General features: G+C 48.7%; 1 protein-coding gene across 1 annotated transcript in view; it reads right to left on the reverse strand.

The window, feature by feature from the left end:
• The window catches only part of Slc6a11 (solute carrier family 6 member 11), a 126,955-nt gene that overhangs the window by 81,607 nt on the left and 29,645 nt on the right, over positions 1–15,703 (reverse strand). Inside the window, exon 5 of the mRNA XM_005333864.4 lies at positions 14,896–15,028. Coding sequence (XP_005333921.4) covers positions 14,896–15,028 — 133 coding nt within the window. The remainder of the gene's footprint in view (positions 1–14,895; positions 15,029–15,703) is intronic.

The following is a 15,703-nucleotide window of genomic DNA, read 5'->3' on the forward strand; positions in this document are numbered from 1 at the left end:
CACAGTGCACTGGCCACTCAAGCCTGGACCCTGGGTTTCATCTTGGACTTCTCGATCTCCCTCACCCTCTGTGTTCAGACATGGTAGGGTGGTGGTGAATTCACACTCCTCTGCATTTCCTAATCCCATCCTCTGCTCTTCAGCTCAAAGCTGTCACCGTCTCCTACTGGAACCACCTGTGTTTTAGCTGTGGCTGTCTTCTATCTGGTGCCCATTCTACAGTCACAGTGGCTTTGTAAAAAGAAAGCTTGATACATCGTCTGTTGGCTTTAAGCCTTTCAGTGACTCTCCATTATTTTCAACTTCTTATCAGCATCGCCAACAAGCCCCCTGCCAACCCTTGCAGCCTCTCTTTACTCCCCCTTGAGGATCGTCCACTCTGGACACACGGATCTTCTTCCATTCGTTTTCTCTGCCATGTTTCTCTCTCTCTCTCTGGACCACCCCACCAAGTCTTATTTACTTCTGTGTCTTCTAGACTTGCTAGGATACTTAGAACCAGGAGGTGTTTAATAAATGCAGGTTGAGGGCCTGGGGTTGTGGCTCAGTGGTAGAGCGCTCACCTAGCACATGTGAGGCCCTGTGTTCAATCCTCAGCACCATATAAAAATAAATAAATAAAATAACTACAATAAATATTTTTAAAAAATGCAAGTTGAATTCATTTGAAGCCATGTTACTCCATAAAACAACAAAACAGTATCACATGAAATGGTGAAGTAGAAACCCAGAGTAGGTTCCACTTCCAGCTCTGACCTAGAGCAGGTTTGGCACCTCAGTGTGCGTATCTATAATGTGGGAACAAAAATAACGGATTTCAGTGAATTGTTGGATTGAATCCAGGGCCCTGAGCACCAAAGAATTTATTTTTTTAACCTCATTTTAATTTATGCTGAATTTTCCAGAAACACATTTACCATATAAATTGAGAAAAGGACATACCCTCTTTTATCCAGTATATTACCAAGCATCGTCCAGTACTTCAGAAAGTTGTATCACTAATGTAAATACTGCCCCGTGGAATCCGAGTGACCAATGCCAACAGTCTTCTGTCGGTCTAGTCACTGTTGCAATATTGGGGATCCAAAAATATTATTATGCGCTTAGCTCTTATTTCAAGATGTCCAACACAGAAGAATAGTATTGACAACATGCCTTGGGACATCATGGGCTTTCCCATCTCACATCTGTACACATTCCTTACAATTCATGCCCATTTTTTTAGTTCATCATGGTTTCTGATGTGCCTGAGCATTTTAAACACTGAAGGATGTGTGTTGTTTTACTTAGAAGTTGCTGCCTTTTGGTTTTTCCTATAACATAGCTAGGGCATTGTGTCCATCTTCTGTTTATTTATGTAAGTTCGAGGGACTAAACCCAGGGGTGCTTGACAACTGAGCCACATCCCTAGACATTTTTTTATTTTCTATTTTTAGATAGGATTGCTTAGGGCCTTGCTAAATTGCTGAGGCTGGCCTTGAACTCACAATCCTCCTGCCTCAGCCTCCTGAGCCACTGGGATTACAGGTGTGCACCAGCAAGGTAAGCTATTTGCTTGAACTGCTCTGTACAGGAAGACTGTTAATGAATCGCATTTCAGGCTGGTCAAGGTCTGTTTTAAGTTCCTTGTCATAAGCAAGGAGTTTGGGGTCCATGAGAGACCTAAGAATCGTTAAGGGTTTGAAGAGGCTCCAGTATCGGGGCTGGCATAGAGTAAGCACTCTGTCTTGGATGTTGGCACTCTGATTATTAATACATACAGGGCCAGTCATCACTGTGACATGACATGATTATGATTCAGGATGAAGATCTTGTCTGGCTTCTGCAGAGTGTGTTCTCGTTGGCGCCAGTGTTCTCACTGGGGGTTCTAGTTCATCACACATCGGGGGTTGTCAAACAGGAAAGAAGACAGCTGCTGTCACAGCATACGGCACTGTGTGAGGCTATTCGGTGCCACTTCCACTTTCCCAGAATATGCCCCTACTCAAGAACCTTTAAGGGCTCCCCAATTCTCATGGACCTTGGTCTGGCACCTCTGTCTCCCTATTCTGCAGTCTGGCCCAGCCTACTTGCCTCCCAACCTCATAGCCACCCTAGACTCCACCTTCCTCACCTCTCATCCTTTGGAAGGCCCAGCTCTAGCCCTTCCTCTTACCTGTCCTTCCTAAGGAAGCTTGAGTCTCATTGTTTCTGGGAGGCCTTTCCAAGTCACCGGGAGGGCCACAGTAACTTCCTGAGCCAAACTCCCTACACTGACGGTGCCATTGACGATGAGTATTTACTACGCGGGTTGTCCTTAGGTGAGTGAATTCAATCTCACTCGCCCATCAGATTGAGAACACTCTGCAGTTTGGGAATGGGTTTATAAAAATTGCAGGCAATAAAGTTAAAATGACGATGACGCCAACAGCTGTGTGTTCCCTGGAGGCCCAGCGCCTTGCCTGTGTTTCCACACTATCCTCTCTCATGAGCCTTAGAATGAAGCAGGTGCTCTTATGTCCTCAGTTGAAGCTGAGGAAGCAGCTCAGGGGCAAAGAAAGGCCCAAGACCACCCTGCAGGCAGAGCTAGGATCCATGCCCACCCTGGCCTGGATCCAGAGGCAAAGCCCTAGGCCTTTACTCTCTTCTGCCTGGTGGATGAATGGTGGATCGTTGTGGCGAGGAGGCGACAGGTACTCATATACCACTGAGCACCAGTCTGGGATCCACCCGAGCACACCTGAGTTCAAATGCTGAATCCTTCCCTCACTCTGTGACTCTGTGCCTATCATTTCTCTCTCTGGGTTTTTGCATCTTCAGGTATAAAGTAGATTTGCCAATACTTGCCTGACTAGCCTCATGTGAAGGTTGAATTAAGTGGTAAAAGGGGAGTGCTGAACCCCACAGAAGGCATGCAGCAGGTGTTCCGTAAATAATGTTCCCGAGTTTTGCAGAGAGATCCTGAGCTTTGAACCTGGGTCTCCCTGACTCTGCTGCTCTGTGCCACGCCCCCTCCCCTTCCACCTGGGATTACCCTCCATTTGCTCCTGGTTCTCAGACAAGGGAATTGAGAACACTCAGAGCCGCACACATTTCTATCCGCCCTGCTTTAATCCTCACTCGTCTTCTCCAGGATGTTTCCCCATCTGCTGTTTCCTTAGCCACTGTGGGCAGAGAGAGAGACTTGTCCTGGGAAGTGCTATGGAACTGTCACCCCCATCAACCAAACAGGTCCCAGCACACGACAGGCCTAACATACTTAGTGCTACTTTGAAATGGACTGTGTGACCACTTACAGTACACGCTATGTGACTCACCCTAGGGACAAGGTAACAGATGCTCTTGGCATCCCTGATATGCAACAAGACCTCCTTGATCGATCGACCAATTGATCCATCTATCTATCTATCTACAGGAAAGAAGAGGGATGGAGAGAGGGAAAGAAGGAAGGAAGGAAAGCAGAAGAGAGGGAGGGAGGGAAGAGGGAAATGAGCCATGTCCACACTGTCCCTGCTCCCCCTAGAGTCCCCTTTCTCTCCTGTGAGCAGCTAATCACAGTCCCTACATCATCCTCCAGTGAGGGATGACACTAACTCCTGGGAACCTGCTTGTCCTCGGCCCAGGGGGATTTTATAACTGCCTGTTGGCCCGACTCCCGCTCCAGCCTGAAACTCCGTTAGAGCTGGCATCTGCAGTCCCTGGCACAGGGCACAGTACACGAGACACGCTCAGCAAATATTTGCCCCATGTGATGAGAAATCTCTCTGGGCCCCCAAGCCTGACGGTCATGACCCAGCAGCTGAGGTGATCGTGGGGCAGCTGCTGATGCTGACAAGGGCTGTCGTGGGAATGAGGAACAGGCTGAGAAGGATGAGGGTGGGGGAGATCCAGGGTTTCCTGGAGGTGCAAAAGATGGCAGGGTGTGGCAGGTAAAACCAGGGATGGAGAGTCTGAACCTGCCTATTCTGGGGCCAGCAAGCTGCTCTGGAATCAAGATCATTGCTCCACTACCAGGAACTAACCTTGACCTGTGATTTAGACCTTTGGAGCCTCCATTTTTTTGTGTCTGCAAAACAGGCGGTGATGAGTGCCTACTTCCTTCAGTGGGAGGTATTTTATGTAGCCGATGGTTGGCTGTGTGTTCTCAAGCATACCAGGATCTCATTGGGGAGAGAACAGGGCTGAGTTTGTGGATTAGTTATCTGTCCATGTTATGGTTTTGATGTGACATGTCCCCCGAAGGAGGAAGACGGCATCTTCCATCCATCCCACCTGCCCTGGGTGGGGGTGGGATGCTGGCCACCTGTCTATTGGTGACAGCAAGCAGGTACCTCTGTGACATGCCAGCTGTGGCTCGACTCTCTAGTCCACTATCTGCCAAGGTTTACATTGTCCCTTACTGTCACCTCAAATACCCCCCAGGGGCCTTTGCTAATCAGTGCTCCTGTCACCTGTCAGAACCAGCCCACAAGTCACCCCAAGTTCGGACGGAGCCTCTTGGATAGATAATACACACTGTCTTGCAGCCCTGCTGCCTGTTATGAATGCCCAACATGGGCTCATCCTCTCACTGGGGACAACTCCCCACTGGTCACCACACTTTCGGAACTAAGCTCAATATCAGGGCAAACAGAGGTAAATGACCCAAAGAGATAAAGTGACATGCACGGGCAGAGCCCCAAAAAGTGCAGGGTGGCCTAGACTAAAGCACACAGTTGGCCAGAGGTTGGGCAGGACCCAAGTCCCCACACCTGCTCATCCCGCGCCCCTTCACTGCATCTTCATCGTGTCTCCCACGGCGCTCACACTCGACAGGTGCAAAATAAACTCCCCACTCCTTTCTGGTTTTATTTTCCCAACAGCGCTGTGTTTCATCTTGTGCTGAGGGCAAAGCTGTGCCTGCCACGTGGGAAGGTGGCTTTCCCGTATCCCAGGGAGACCTGTGCACGCAGGGCGCAGCACCAGGTGCTCGGGAGGCGCTCAGGAAGGGTTAACAGTGCCCACCTCCTGCCAGGCCCCGCTTGGGGGCCCTGAAGGCTTTCTGCAGAGCTGGCCAGCCCCGCAGAACAACCCCCCCTCCAGCAATCACTCGGACTTTGGGGGGCCTTTGTGCTTTAATAAAGACAGTGTTACTGAGTCGCAAAGCCTCCCTCCTTTCCAAGTTTCCTCGCTGCCAGGGTTCCTGCTAAAGGTGAAGCCCCGTCATTCAAGGCCAGAGAAAGGGTTGAATGGAGATGCTGGGCTCTTTTTTGACTTAATGTCACCATCTACCCCTCTCCCCGAACCACAGTGGTGTGAGAAGGGCTTCCAGTGCTGCACAGAGGACCCCTCGGCGCTGGCTTCGAGTATCTTCAGGTTCTGGGGGACCCCGGGGCAGGGGATCTCCCCGAGCCGGCTGCCTGGGTGCTCTGCATGCACCTCATGAACGCTCTAGTTTCCTCTCTGAATGCAGACATCGGGCCCCAGCCGCTGGGAGAGAGCCCGCCACCAAGGCCGCTCTCCGGCTTGCTTCAGGCAGCAACAAAGGCCACTTGAGGGCCGAGGGACAGCGCTGCCCAGTTCCTTTCCTGGGCCTGTTCTCTGCTCTTTCACACATCTCTCCCTTTTATTCCCTCTGTCCCCCCCCCCTTTTACTCTTGCTTTATGCCTCATTGAACCCATTAGACACTTTATAGGGTGCTCCTGAAGAATAAATTGTCTGTGTGGGGCTCCCGATGGTTTCCCCTGCTGGGGGGGAAGGAGGAGCCTCCCGCAGCCCCATCCAGGCTGGGTCTGCACCTGGCAGCTACGGGGGTCTGCAAACCGCGGCCCACCTTCCCATCAGCCTGGGGCCCACCTGGCTCCACCCTGACCCCACGGGCTCTGACTTCATCCCCTCCCTGGTCCGAAAGCACAAGCCCCCCGAGCCTCTGTCTTCTCATCTGTGCAATGGGTTGTGACCGCAGTGCCTTCCTTGAGGCGTGCTCTGAGGCCTGAAGGGGTTAAGGCCTCCGAACACATCCCTGGTGGAAGAAGGCGCCCCCTCCCCTCCGGCCTTTGCTTTCGTATTACCATTATCCAGACGGCATGGTCTGTTTGGGAGTCCTTGTGTCACCTCCAGCCCTTCCACTTGTTGGTGAATGAGGGAAAGCAATGAAAAAAAAGAAATCAATTCAAGGCTATTTGCAGCTGTTTCTGGGTGAGTGTGTCTGTCTGTGTGTGGGTTTTTTTTTTTTTTTTCTTCTTCTTCCTCCTGCCTTGGTGTCCTAGAGCTTTGAAAAGAATAAAAACAGAGCCCTAAAGCAGTGAAAAGGCATGATTCTTCTTAAAATCCCAGCTAATCCTGCAGCTTCCTTTAAAGGGGCAACGGGAGGAGGCGGGGAAGGGTCAGAATTGTTTTTGCAGGGCCCTCCCCTCCCAGCCACTGCTCCTGGAGACCAGGAAACGAGGGGCAAAAATCCATAAATCATCCACCGGGAGGAGGACAGGAGGAGGACCAGGCAGGAGGGAGAGCAGGGAACGACAGCCAGCTGGGGAGGTGGCATGGGAGCAACGTGAGGGGACACTGTGACTATCTGGTGGGCGGGGATGGCTGTCTATGGAGGGCAGAGCGTCTAGGCCAGAGGTTGGGTGGTCACTCTCATTCAAAAGGCGATGTCTCGGAGTCCCACGCTGCAGCGCGTCCTACAGAATGAGGATGCCCACCCTAAACAGGGGCTCTGTCTGAGCACCTCTCTCCATCCCGCGACCATCAAGTCCCTGATGTCCGGGGCCTCTGTCCCCCACCAATCCATCCACATCAAGCATCTGAAGGCAGCTTGGAAAGAAGAAAACCAAACCATGCTCCCCTCCCACCTAAACACATTCAGAGGCTCTCTTCGTGGCCTATGAGACCTGACCGCTGCCCGTGTCTCTGCTCATCTCCTGCCTCTGTCTCCCTCCATCACTGATTCCAGGCCTGGCTGTGTTTTGCCTCTCAAATTCACCGGGCCCTCTCCACCTGAGAACCTCATGGTGCTCCATTCTGTCCTGCCCTTCCCGTGGTGTGCAGAGGCTCTGTCCTCTTTGGGGAGGTCCCACCCTTTCACTGCCCGCTCCCTCCCTCCTGCGGCATTTTCTGAAGCTTCTTTTCCACCTCTGACCTCAAAGACCATAAGCTCCAGAGTCTGGTTCGTTCACCACCTGAAAAGGAGCCCTAGTCTAGTACCTGGAATATAGTAGGTGCCCGGTAAACACTCAGGGGATGAGTGACCGAATGACTGCGTGAACGAACAGCGTTCCTAGCAAACTTGAGCATCTCGATAGAAAAGACAAAACACTTTGGGCTAAAAGGAGGAGATTTTAAGGATTCTTCAGAAAAGCTTCCCATTGCAAACCACCCGTGCCACTTCTCAGTGTCCCAGCAGCCATACTTTGGATGACATCATATTCATCTCTTGTGAAGTGGGAAAGTTTATATAAATTAGTTCATGAGGTTAGACTGTACTATCGGTCCACAGATGACTTCCGTCAAGGGTCAGATCCTGAATACAAGTTGAATAAACAAACTTTATCAAAAAAGACTGGGGACCAGCCAGGTGCAGGGGTGCTCACTTGTAATCCCAGTGACTCTGGAGGCTGAGGCAGGAGGATCACAGGTTGGAGGGAAGCCTCAGAAATTTAGTAAGATTCTGTTTCAAAATAAAACAAATTTTAAAAGACTGGGGATGGGCTGGGGCTGGGGCTCAGAGGTAGCGCACTTGCCTGGCACGTGTGAGGCACTAGGTTCGATTCTCAGCCCCACGTAAGATAAATAAAGGACTATCAACAACTAAAAAAAAAAAAAAAAAATTAAAAAAATTTTTTAAAAAAGACTGGGGATATTGCTCAGTTTTGGTAAAGAACCCCTGGGCTCAATTTCCAGTACCCCCTCCAAAAAGTAAAGGAAGGAAAGAAAAGGAAAAAATGTAATTCTTAGGATCAGAAATGCTTTGGATTTTGGATTTTTTGGGTTGACTTTTGGAATATTTGCATATACATACTGAGATATCTTGGGGATAGGACCCAAGTCTAAATATGAATTCATTTGTTTCAAATACCTCTTCTAAAAGCACCTATGTTTTTAATAATTTAATTTGGTGCACAAAACAAAGTTTCACAATGTGAAAGGTTCCACTTGTAGCATCATCCCAGCATTGAAAAAACTTCGAATTTGGAGCATTTCGGACTTCAGATTTTTGGATCAGTGATACTGAACCTGTATGTTAGGTTTTGTGGGTCACACAGTTTCTGTTGTCATTGTTCGACTCTGCCATTTTAGTAGCACAAAAGCAGCCAAAGATAATGTGAACAAATGGATGTGGCTGTGTTCCAATAAAACTTTGCTTCTAAACACAGGCAGTTGGCCCTCAAGGCCTAGACAACCAAATGTTGGATTACATCAGGCCTAACAGAGCCACAAGAGGAGGATACGTAGTAATACAAAGTTTTTTCAGGCTTTGGTTTATTTATTTATTTTTTGAACAGGGGATTGAACCCAGGGAGGCTATACCACTGAGCCACATCCCCAGCCCTTTTAATTTTTTATTTTGAGATAGACTCTCACTAAGTTGCGTAGGGCCTTTCAGTCTTCAACAAGTATGTATAGAGTTACTAAGAAAATAGCACAAAACTGGAACATTATTGTGTAGGCTTCAGTGTGATAAAATAGAATGGAAAGAAGAACCCCTCAAAATAATTTGAAATCATTGTTTTGTAGAATATGAAGAACTCAGGTGCATCATGTACATCCTGGTGGGATGCTTGCGCAAAAGGGATAGTTCTAAGATCAATTTTCCCGCAGGAGGTACTGGGGAGCTACTGAATGCTCAATGCTTGCTGAATGTGTAAGTGGGTGTGACTTAATAGTTTCAGGTCTCTGAGACCAGGAGGAGGAGCAGCAGTGGCAGGTGGCAGCAGTGGGCAAGATGACATTGGGTGATCAACAAAACACGGATACACGGGAAAACCACAAAGATGTCTCCACATTCTGGTCACTTGGTTTCAAATATCCTGAGTGAAAATGAAAGCTGACAAGCCATGATTTGGAAGTTTCCTTCTAGAGAAAGCAAATATTTCAGCATCCTGTTTCTCAGGACTTAATATATGATTGAGAAAGGGTTTTTTTTTTGGGGGGGGGGTGGTCCCAGGGATTGAACTCAGGGCACTTGGCCATATCCCCAGCCCTATTTTGTATTTTATGTAGTGACAGGGTCTCCCTGAGTTGCTTAGCCCCTAACTTTCTCTGAGGCTGGCTTTGAACTTGCAATCCTCCTGCCTCAGTCTCCCAAACCACTGGGATTACAGGCATGTGCCACTGTGCCTGGCTGAGACAGTATTTTTTTTTTAAAGTCCATATGGAATTTCTAGAATTTCCAATAGAATCTAGACAGTGAAAGAATAGTTATATAGCACTAAAACTGCAGCTATTTTACTGGGACAGGCGGCACATGCCTATAATCCGAGCGGTTTAGGAGGCTGAGACAAGAGGATCTTGAGTTCAAAGCTAGCCTCAGTAACCGTGAGGCGCTAAGCAACTCAGTGAAACCCTGTCTCTAAATAAAATACAGAAGAGGGCTGGGGATGTGGCTCAATGGTTCAGTGCCTCCGACTTCATTTTCCAGTACCAAAAAAGAAAAAAGAAAGAAAGATAAAATTAATAAGTGCCTCCCGTGTGCTCAGAACTTCCAGGGACATGTTGCCTTGAATGTGCACATTCCTCCCTTGCTGGAGGTACAGACCAACGGAAGACCTTAATTAGGGAAGGCAGTCACACCCAGGTTTGAATCTTACATCTGCCCCTTGCAAGCAGGTAGCCTTGGGCAAACTTCACCACACTCTCTGAGCCTCCACTTCCTATAAAACAGGGTTTCTACTTAAGGAAACCCAGATGCCTCCCGGTTCTGACATGCAATATGGCAATACTCTGGGAGACAATTCTCCGCCATTAGAATCCCCAGGTTTTTACAATCTGCTTGGCTTAGCTGTTGTATATTTTTTTAATTAATTAATTAATTTATTTATTTATTTATTTTTATTGGTTGTTCACAACATTACAAAGCTCTTGACATATCATATTTCATACATTAGATTGAAGTGGGTTATGAACTCCCAATTTTTACCCCAAATGCAGATTGCAGAATCACGTCGGTTACACATCCACATTTTTACATAATGCCCTATTAGTAACTGTTGTATTCTGCTACCTTTCCTATCCCCTACTATCCCCCTCCCCTCCCCTCCCATCTTCTCTCTCTACCCCATCTACCGTAATTCATTTCTCTCCTTGTTTATTTTCCCATTCCCCTCACAACCTCTTACATGTAATTTTGTATAGCTATGAGGGTCTCCCTTCATTTCCATGCAATTTCCCTTTTCTCTCCCTTTCCCTCCCATCTCATGTCTCTGTTTAAAGATAGCTGTTGTATTTTTTAATGCCAACACTATCTGCATTAGGAATGCTTTCCTGGTTGTGTCCTGCCCTAGAGGGCTGCAGGCTTTGTAGGGACCAGATCAACCACTGTCTTCACCATGGTATCCCCCACCTCCCCGACAGAGCTAGAAGCACGGGTGGAACTCAGGCTTTCTATGTGGGTTTACACAGCGACAGGTACAGAGCAGGCTCCTTGCGGTGCACTTAAGCTGGGACCTTTGAGTACCTCTCTGGCTCCAAGGAGGTTCTCTAAGACTATGGATCGCTCTTCTGACTCTGAGGCCATCCGGAACACTAGCCTCTATGGTGTTAGTTGTCTCCGGGGGAGATGCTGATGCCAGCAAAGCCTCTGTGGTCCATGCATTGACGACCCTGCTACAGAGCACTGCTGGGACTTCACTTGGGGTGTTCCTACACCTGTTAATGTGTAACTTGATCCCAAATCTGTCTGCTGAAAGGCCGGATTTATGATGTCTACCTCCTGAGCACAGGAAGTGCTGACTGCATTGGGCTGAAGTTGGAGGTAAGAGGGCACTAGGAACCAATGCATGGATTCTATCCCAGTCTTCTGTTTCCCACCAGAGTGTCCTTGAGCCAGTTACTTAATCCCTTAAATGAACGTTTATGATACACAGAAATTTCTGCTGAGGTCTGACCACGGGAAGCAGGCTGGACCCCCCAGGGAGGAGTTGAAGATGGAATGGCAACTCAGTTACCACCTGGACGACACCAGGGGAATGGATCTGTCCCTCCTTTACAGCTCCATGAAAGTGGCTCTGCTTAGGGTCCCGTGGTCGGGGGGCCATGGGCCACTCTGACTGCTGTGGAAGTCTCAGATGACCCAGTGTTTTATTTTTAGCTGTTTTTGTACAGAACCCAAAAGACCTTTGGACACTGGGCTCACCTCCAAGGTGAAGCAAGTAATAAACAGAAACAAATGTGCCACATCGTCCTCTAAAGAGTTCACTTGATGATTCAGGGACTCCTGGACCCCTCTTCAACTGTCAAGACATGACCCACTGGATCTCATCATTTATAAAGTGCTGGGGGTCTGGGCTCCTGTTACTGGCCTGACACTATGTTACCTTGGACTAGTCCCTTCCCCTTTCAGTGTGTTCATGCATAAAAATAAGGGAACGGGTGGACCGGATGGTTTCTAAGGAATTTCACAGCTCTGGAAAACCACATTTCATCCTGGATGCTAATGCTGGCCTTGGGTGCGGGACATGTAGCAATCTATGAAACCCAGCCTTCAATAAGATCCTTGGCTCATTAGATTTCAGCATTTCCCTTCAAAGCACCATTTAGATACTGCAACCAACAATCATAAAGAGCCTATGATATGTTCAGCTATCTCATTAATCGCCACTTTCTAACCAGCCCACAGGAAAATCATTAATTGTACCCACATTACAGAGGGCAGCGTAACAATGACATACCCAGAATATGAGCTGTGTAGTCACCAATGCTTGGATTTTCATCCCAATCTTCTGCTTCCTACTGGAGGGTCTGTGAACAAGTTACTTAATCCCTTTAAGCCTCAGTTTCCTCTTCCATAAAATGGACATGCTAATAGCTCCTGCCTCACATGGTTGTTCCACATGCCTGAGTGGCCCAGGCATGCGAGACAGGATGAAATGCTCGATAAATAATTAACTATTTGGGGCAGGGGTTGTGGCTCAGCGGTAGAGCGCTCGCCTAGCGTGTGCGAGACCCTGGGTCCGATCCTCAGCACCACATAAAAATAAATACATAAATAAAATAAAAGTATTGTGTCCAACTACAACTAAAAAATTTAAAAAACAATAATTAACTATTTACTGTGGATCATTGTCACGACTGCTACCGTTACCACTTCTACTGGAGATGAGAAAACGGAGGCTCGGGAAGATGTATGTAGGGTGATCACTCAAAACAACACAAGGTTCCCACGTCAATCAAGAGCCCAAGAGAGGCAAGGATCCCGTAGCTCTGTGGTCAGCGCTGAGGTGCAGAGTTGCCATACCACTATTTCCAGGCTGCTTAATGGCTCCTATCCTCTGGCTGTCCACCTACAAAGACATCAACGACTTCCCCCACTGGGGAGGTGTGATGCACTAACATAGAAGGAAGACACCTAGCAGAATGCCAAGTGTGCAAAAGACAGGACGAATAGTTATTTCCTCACCTTCCCCACAAGCCTCTTTGGAAATCTCCTAGACCAAAGCCTGCCTGCCTTTCTTGGAAACCCCAGTTCTCACATTATAATTCTTCATCGCTTGGGCTCCGTCACCCAGCCAGGGGCCATGTGGCACCACCATGACACTGAGCTTTCTCCTGAGGGTTGGGTGGAAACAGATTCTGCTGTGACCCAAGAGATGGAGGCCACATGCGGGCACAGCCGGTGTACCAAAACTTCATCCAGGAAGCCCTTCTCCTGACCACATAAAGTCCCGCAAGGCCCCAAAGGTCTCCACATGGATTCCCAAGAAGTGGTGGCCGTGGAAGCCATGGTAACAATACCTCTTCCCTTCTCTTTGCCACCACAGGCACGTCCACGTGTTACCTGGGTGGGACTTCAGCTGTGCTGTACTCGATTTTGGATATACCATGAATAATGCTAAATGTGTGGTAGATACTCAGAAACTACTTCTCTTGAATGAGTATGTTTTATCTTTACACAACAAAAAATTTACAAGCCCCCATTTAATCCGTATCAGTCACACATACTGCTACGCACTCAATGGCACATCCTCGCAGTTGACTCTCACTCAGCGCGCTCTCTTGCCCATCTCGCTGCTTAAAAGGGGAAATGGAAACTTGGAGAAGTGAACTGATGTGCCCCAGGTCACGGCGAGTGAGTGACAGACCTGGGGTTTGAGTGCTGACTGCAGACCCTGCTTCTTAACCCCTCCACTGGGTCCCCTCTTCTTTGGCCAGAAGAGGCAGCAAAGAGGGGAACGAGGAACAGCCTGGATGCAGACCGAAGTCAAATATTAATGCGACGATTTTATGTTTGGAAAAAAGAGGCGAGTCCTTTTGCCTTTATGATTCGAGCTAGAGAAAGCAAACAGGAGCAGAATCACCGTGGCTGAAGGGACATGCGTGTGCCCGTTCTACTTTCTGTGGTCCCCAGGCACCAGTATGACTAGGTTTAGTAAACCCTCCTTCTTCACATGCTGCTCTGTTCTCCTAGCCTCCCCCCATAGGCCAGCCCACCTCTAACGTTCCAGTAGTTTCCCCTTCATCCTATCGGCCCTGTAGGAATGAAGCAGACCCATCTTTTGCATAAGGGCCCCAAGTGGTTAAGCTCCCATTTCCTTGAATGCTTTATCTCCAGCCCCCTGCCCCAGCCAAACACTTAGAACCCAGCTTATGAGAAACATGTTAATCACAGCCAGGAGGCCAAGGAGTGATGGGGGCTCACTCAGGCATGCAGAATGCTTTATCTGCTTCTTTTCTGTGACGCAACAAAGAGGAAACTAACAGCTCTGAGACTTAGCCACAGCATCAGGGGCAATAAGGCACGGTGGGGACTGTGGCCATCCAGAACATTCCCAGGAGGAGGAGGCTACTGCTCACTCACCCACACGCTGCTGTGGGTATGCCAAGTCTGGTGTGGCCAAATCTTACTGTCCAAGGGATAAGAGAATCAGAATTTCTATGTGAAATCTCCTAATTTCTAAATGTTGGCATTTAACTCCCTGGGCCCTACCCCTTCTGTTTTTTTTGTGAAGTAAAATACATAACTGAGCTGGATTTTTCCAGGAAATTCACATTTCTGACCTCTGTATTGATCCTTATGGCACATGATATGCTCACTGGCCAAAGGTTTCTGTGCTTCCCTAGAGCTCCTGGCTTCCCCTGTGGTTTAGGTAAGGCTGTGCCTTGGGTGCTGGCCACAGTCCCGTCAGCGGAAGAGCCAAGTTACACGTGTAACTTCCAGGCCAAGGTGGTTATGAGCTGGCCGCCTTCTTCCACTTCTCTTCCCCTGATCAGGTGGCAACCCTGGAGGCCACCTGGTGCATGTGGCACAGTGAAGCTGCAAGATGGAAGCTGTTGCTCTTCCCTCCACAGACTGCAGGTGAGTGAGAAAGACAGTCTGTGAGTGGTGACGGCCGGCACCCCCTGCCCTGGTGCATGCCTGGAGCTGTGTCTCGATAAAAGAATCAATCCTAACAGTTTAGCATTTCCTAGTTTCTGATCCACTTTAACTCCACCTTATCTTATGTGGCTCTCAACTCAAAAAGGATCAGACATTTCACAGATGAGCAAACGGAAGCTCAGAAGGTAAAAATGCACAGCCGTGAGGTGCGTGGCAGAAACGCAGTGGAGCTAACTCTGGGCTCTGGAGTGGATTTCCATTCCAGTGCTCTTCCTACCACTCAGTTTAAAAGTTGGTATTCACAATCAGAACCCTGAAGAATGTTCCAGGTCAACTGTGAGCTCTCACAAGGATGATTCACGCCTTCTACTGCCCATGGTCGTTCAAAGATGAGAACTCTTACCTTTCCTGTCGACTTGGTCCCCTTCCAGATACAGAAGTAGCAGATGGTCCAGGCTGCCAGGAGACACAAGGCCAGCTCCCAGCGGAGGTTCCCAATGTGCTCGATCCCATCAGAGATGGCCAGGACCCGGCGCCTACAGAAGGAAGGTAGAGAGTCATGGGGCTGATGATGGCCCACTGCGGTCCACATGCAGCAAAGCCAAGTCTGAAGGGAAGGGATGCACCCACCCCTGCCATTCGCCAAGCATCCTCTCTAAGCCAAACCCTGGGCTGGGCCTGGGTGTCTCAAAGAAATGAGAATTAGCCCCTTGCTTCTATGTATCCTCTCTCCTGGGGGCAAAAAGATATGGCACAGGGGGTTAGGGAAGACCAGAGCCACCTATCTTGAGGGTGCCTGGGAGACCATGTTACCATCCACAACTTTCTATATTCCTAAGGGAAGACTGCATACCCCCATCCTGACAAACTCAAGGGTAACCACAGGATTTGCTTCAGGCAGGTAGCATGGTTCACCAGCCTCCCTTTCCCTTGTTATCATTATTGAAACATTGAAAAGTGTCAAGACACAGCCTCAAGAAGCCCGAGCCCCTGAAGAAGAACCTGAGCTCTCATGCCATCCCAAGTCACAGATGGAATAGGCAAGAATTAAACTTTGTTGTTCTAAGCTATGTTGCTCTCTGAGCACTTGTTACTGCAGCAAAAACCATCCCATCCTGACGGCTTCAGGGAGTTTGTAAATGTTCCTGACAGAAGTGATGTGTGAACCCCTTTTTGAAAGATGAGTGGAACTGAGCCAACAGAAAGAGGGA

Source organism: Ictidomys tridecemlineatus, chromosome 16, assembly GCF_052094955.1.
Source record: "Ictidomys tridecemlineatus isolate mIctTri1 chromosome 16, mIctTri1.hap1, whole genome shotgun sequence".
Classification (NCBI taxonomy): domain Eukaryota; kingdom Metazoa; phylum Chordata; class Mammalia; order Rodentia; family Sciuridae; genus Ictidomys; species Ictidomys tridecemlineatus.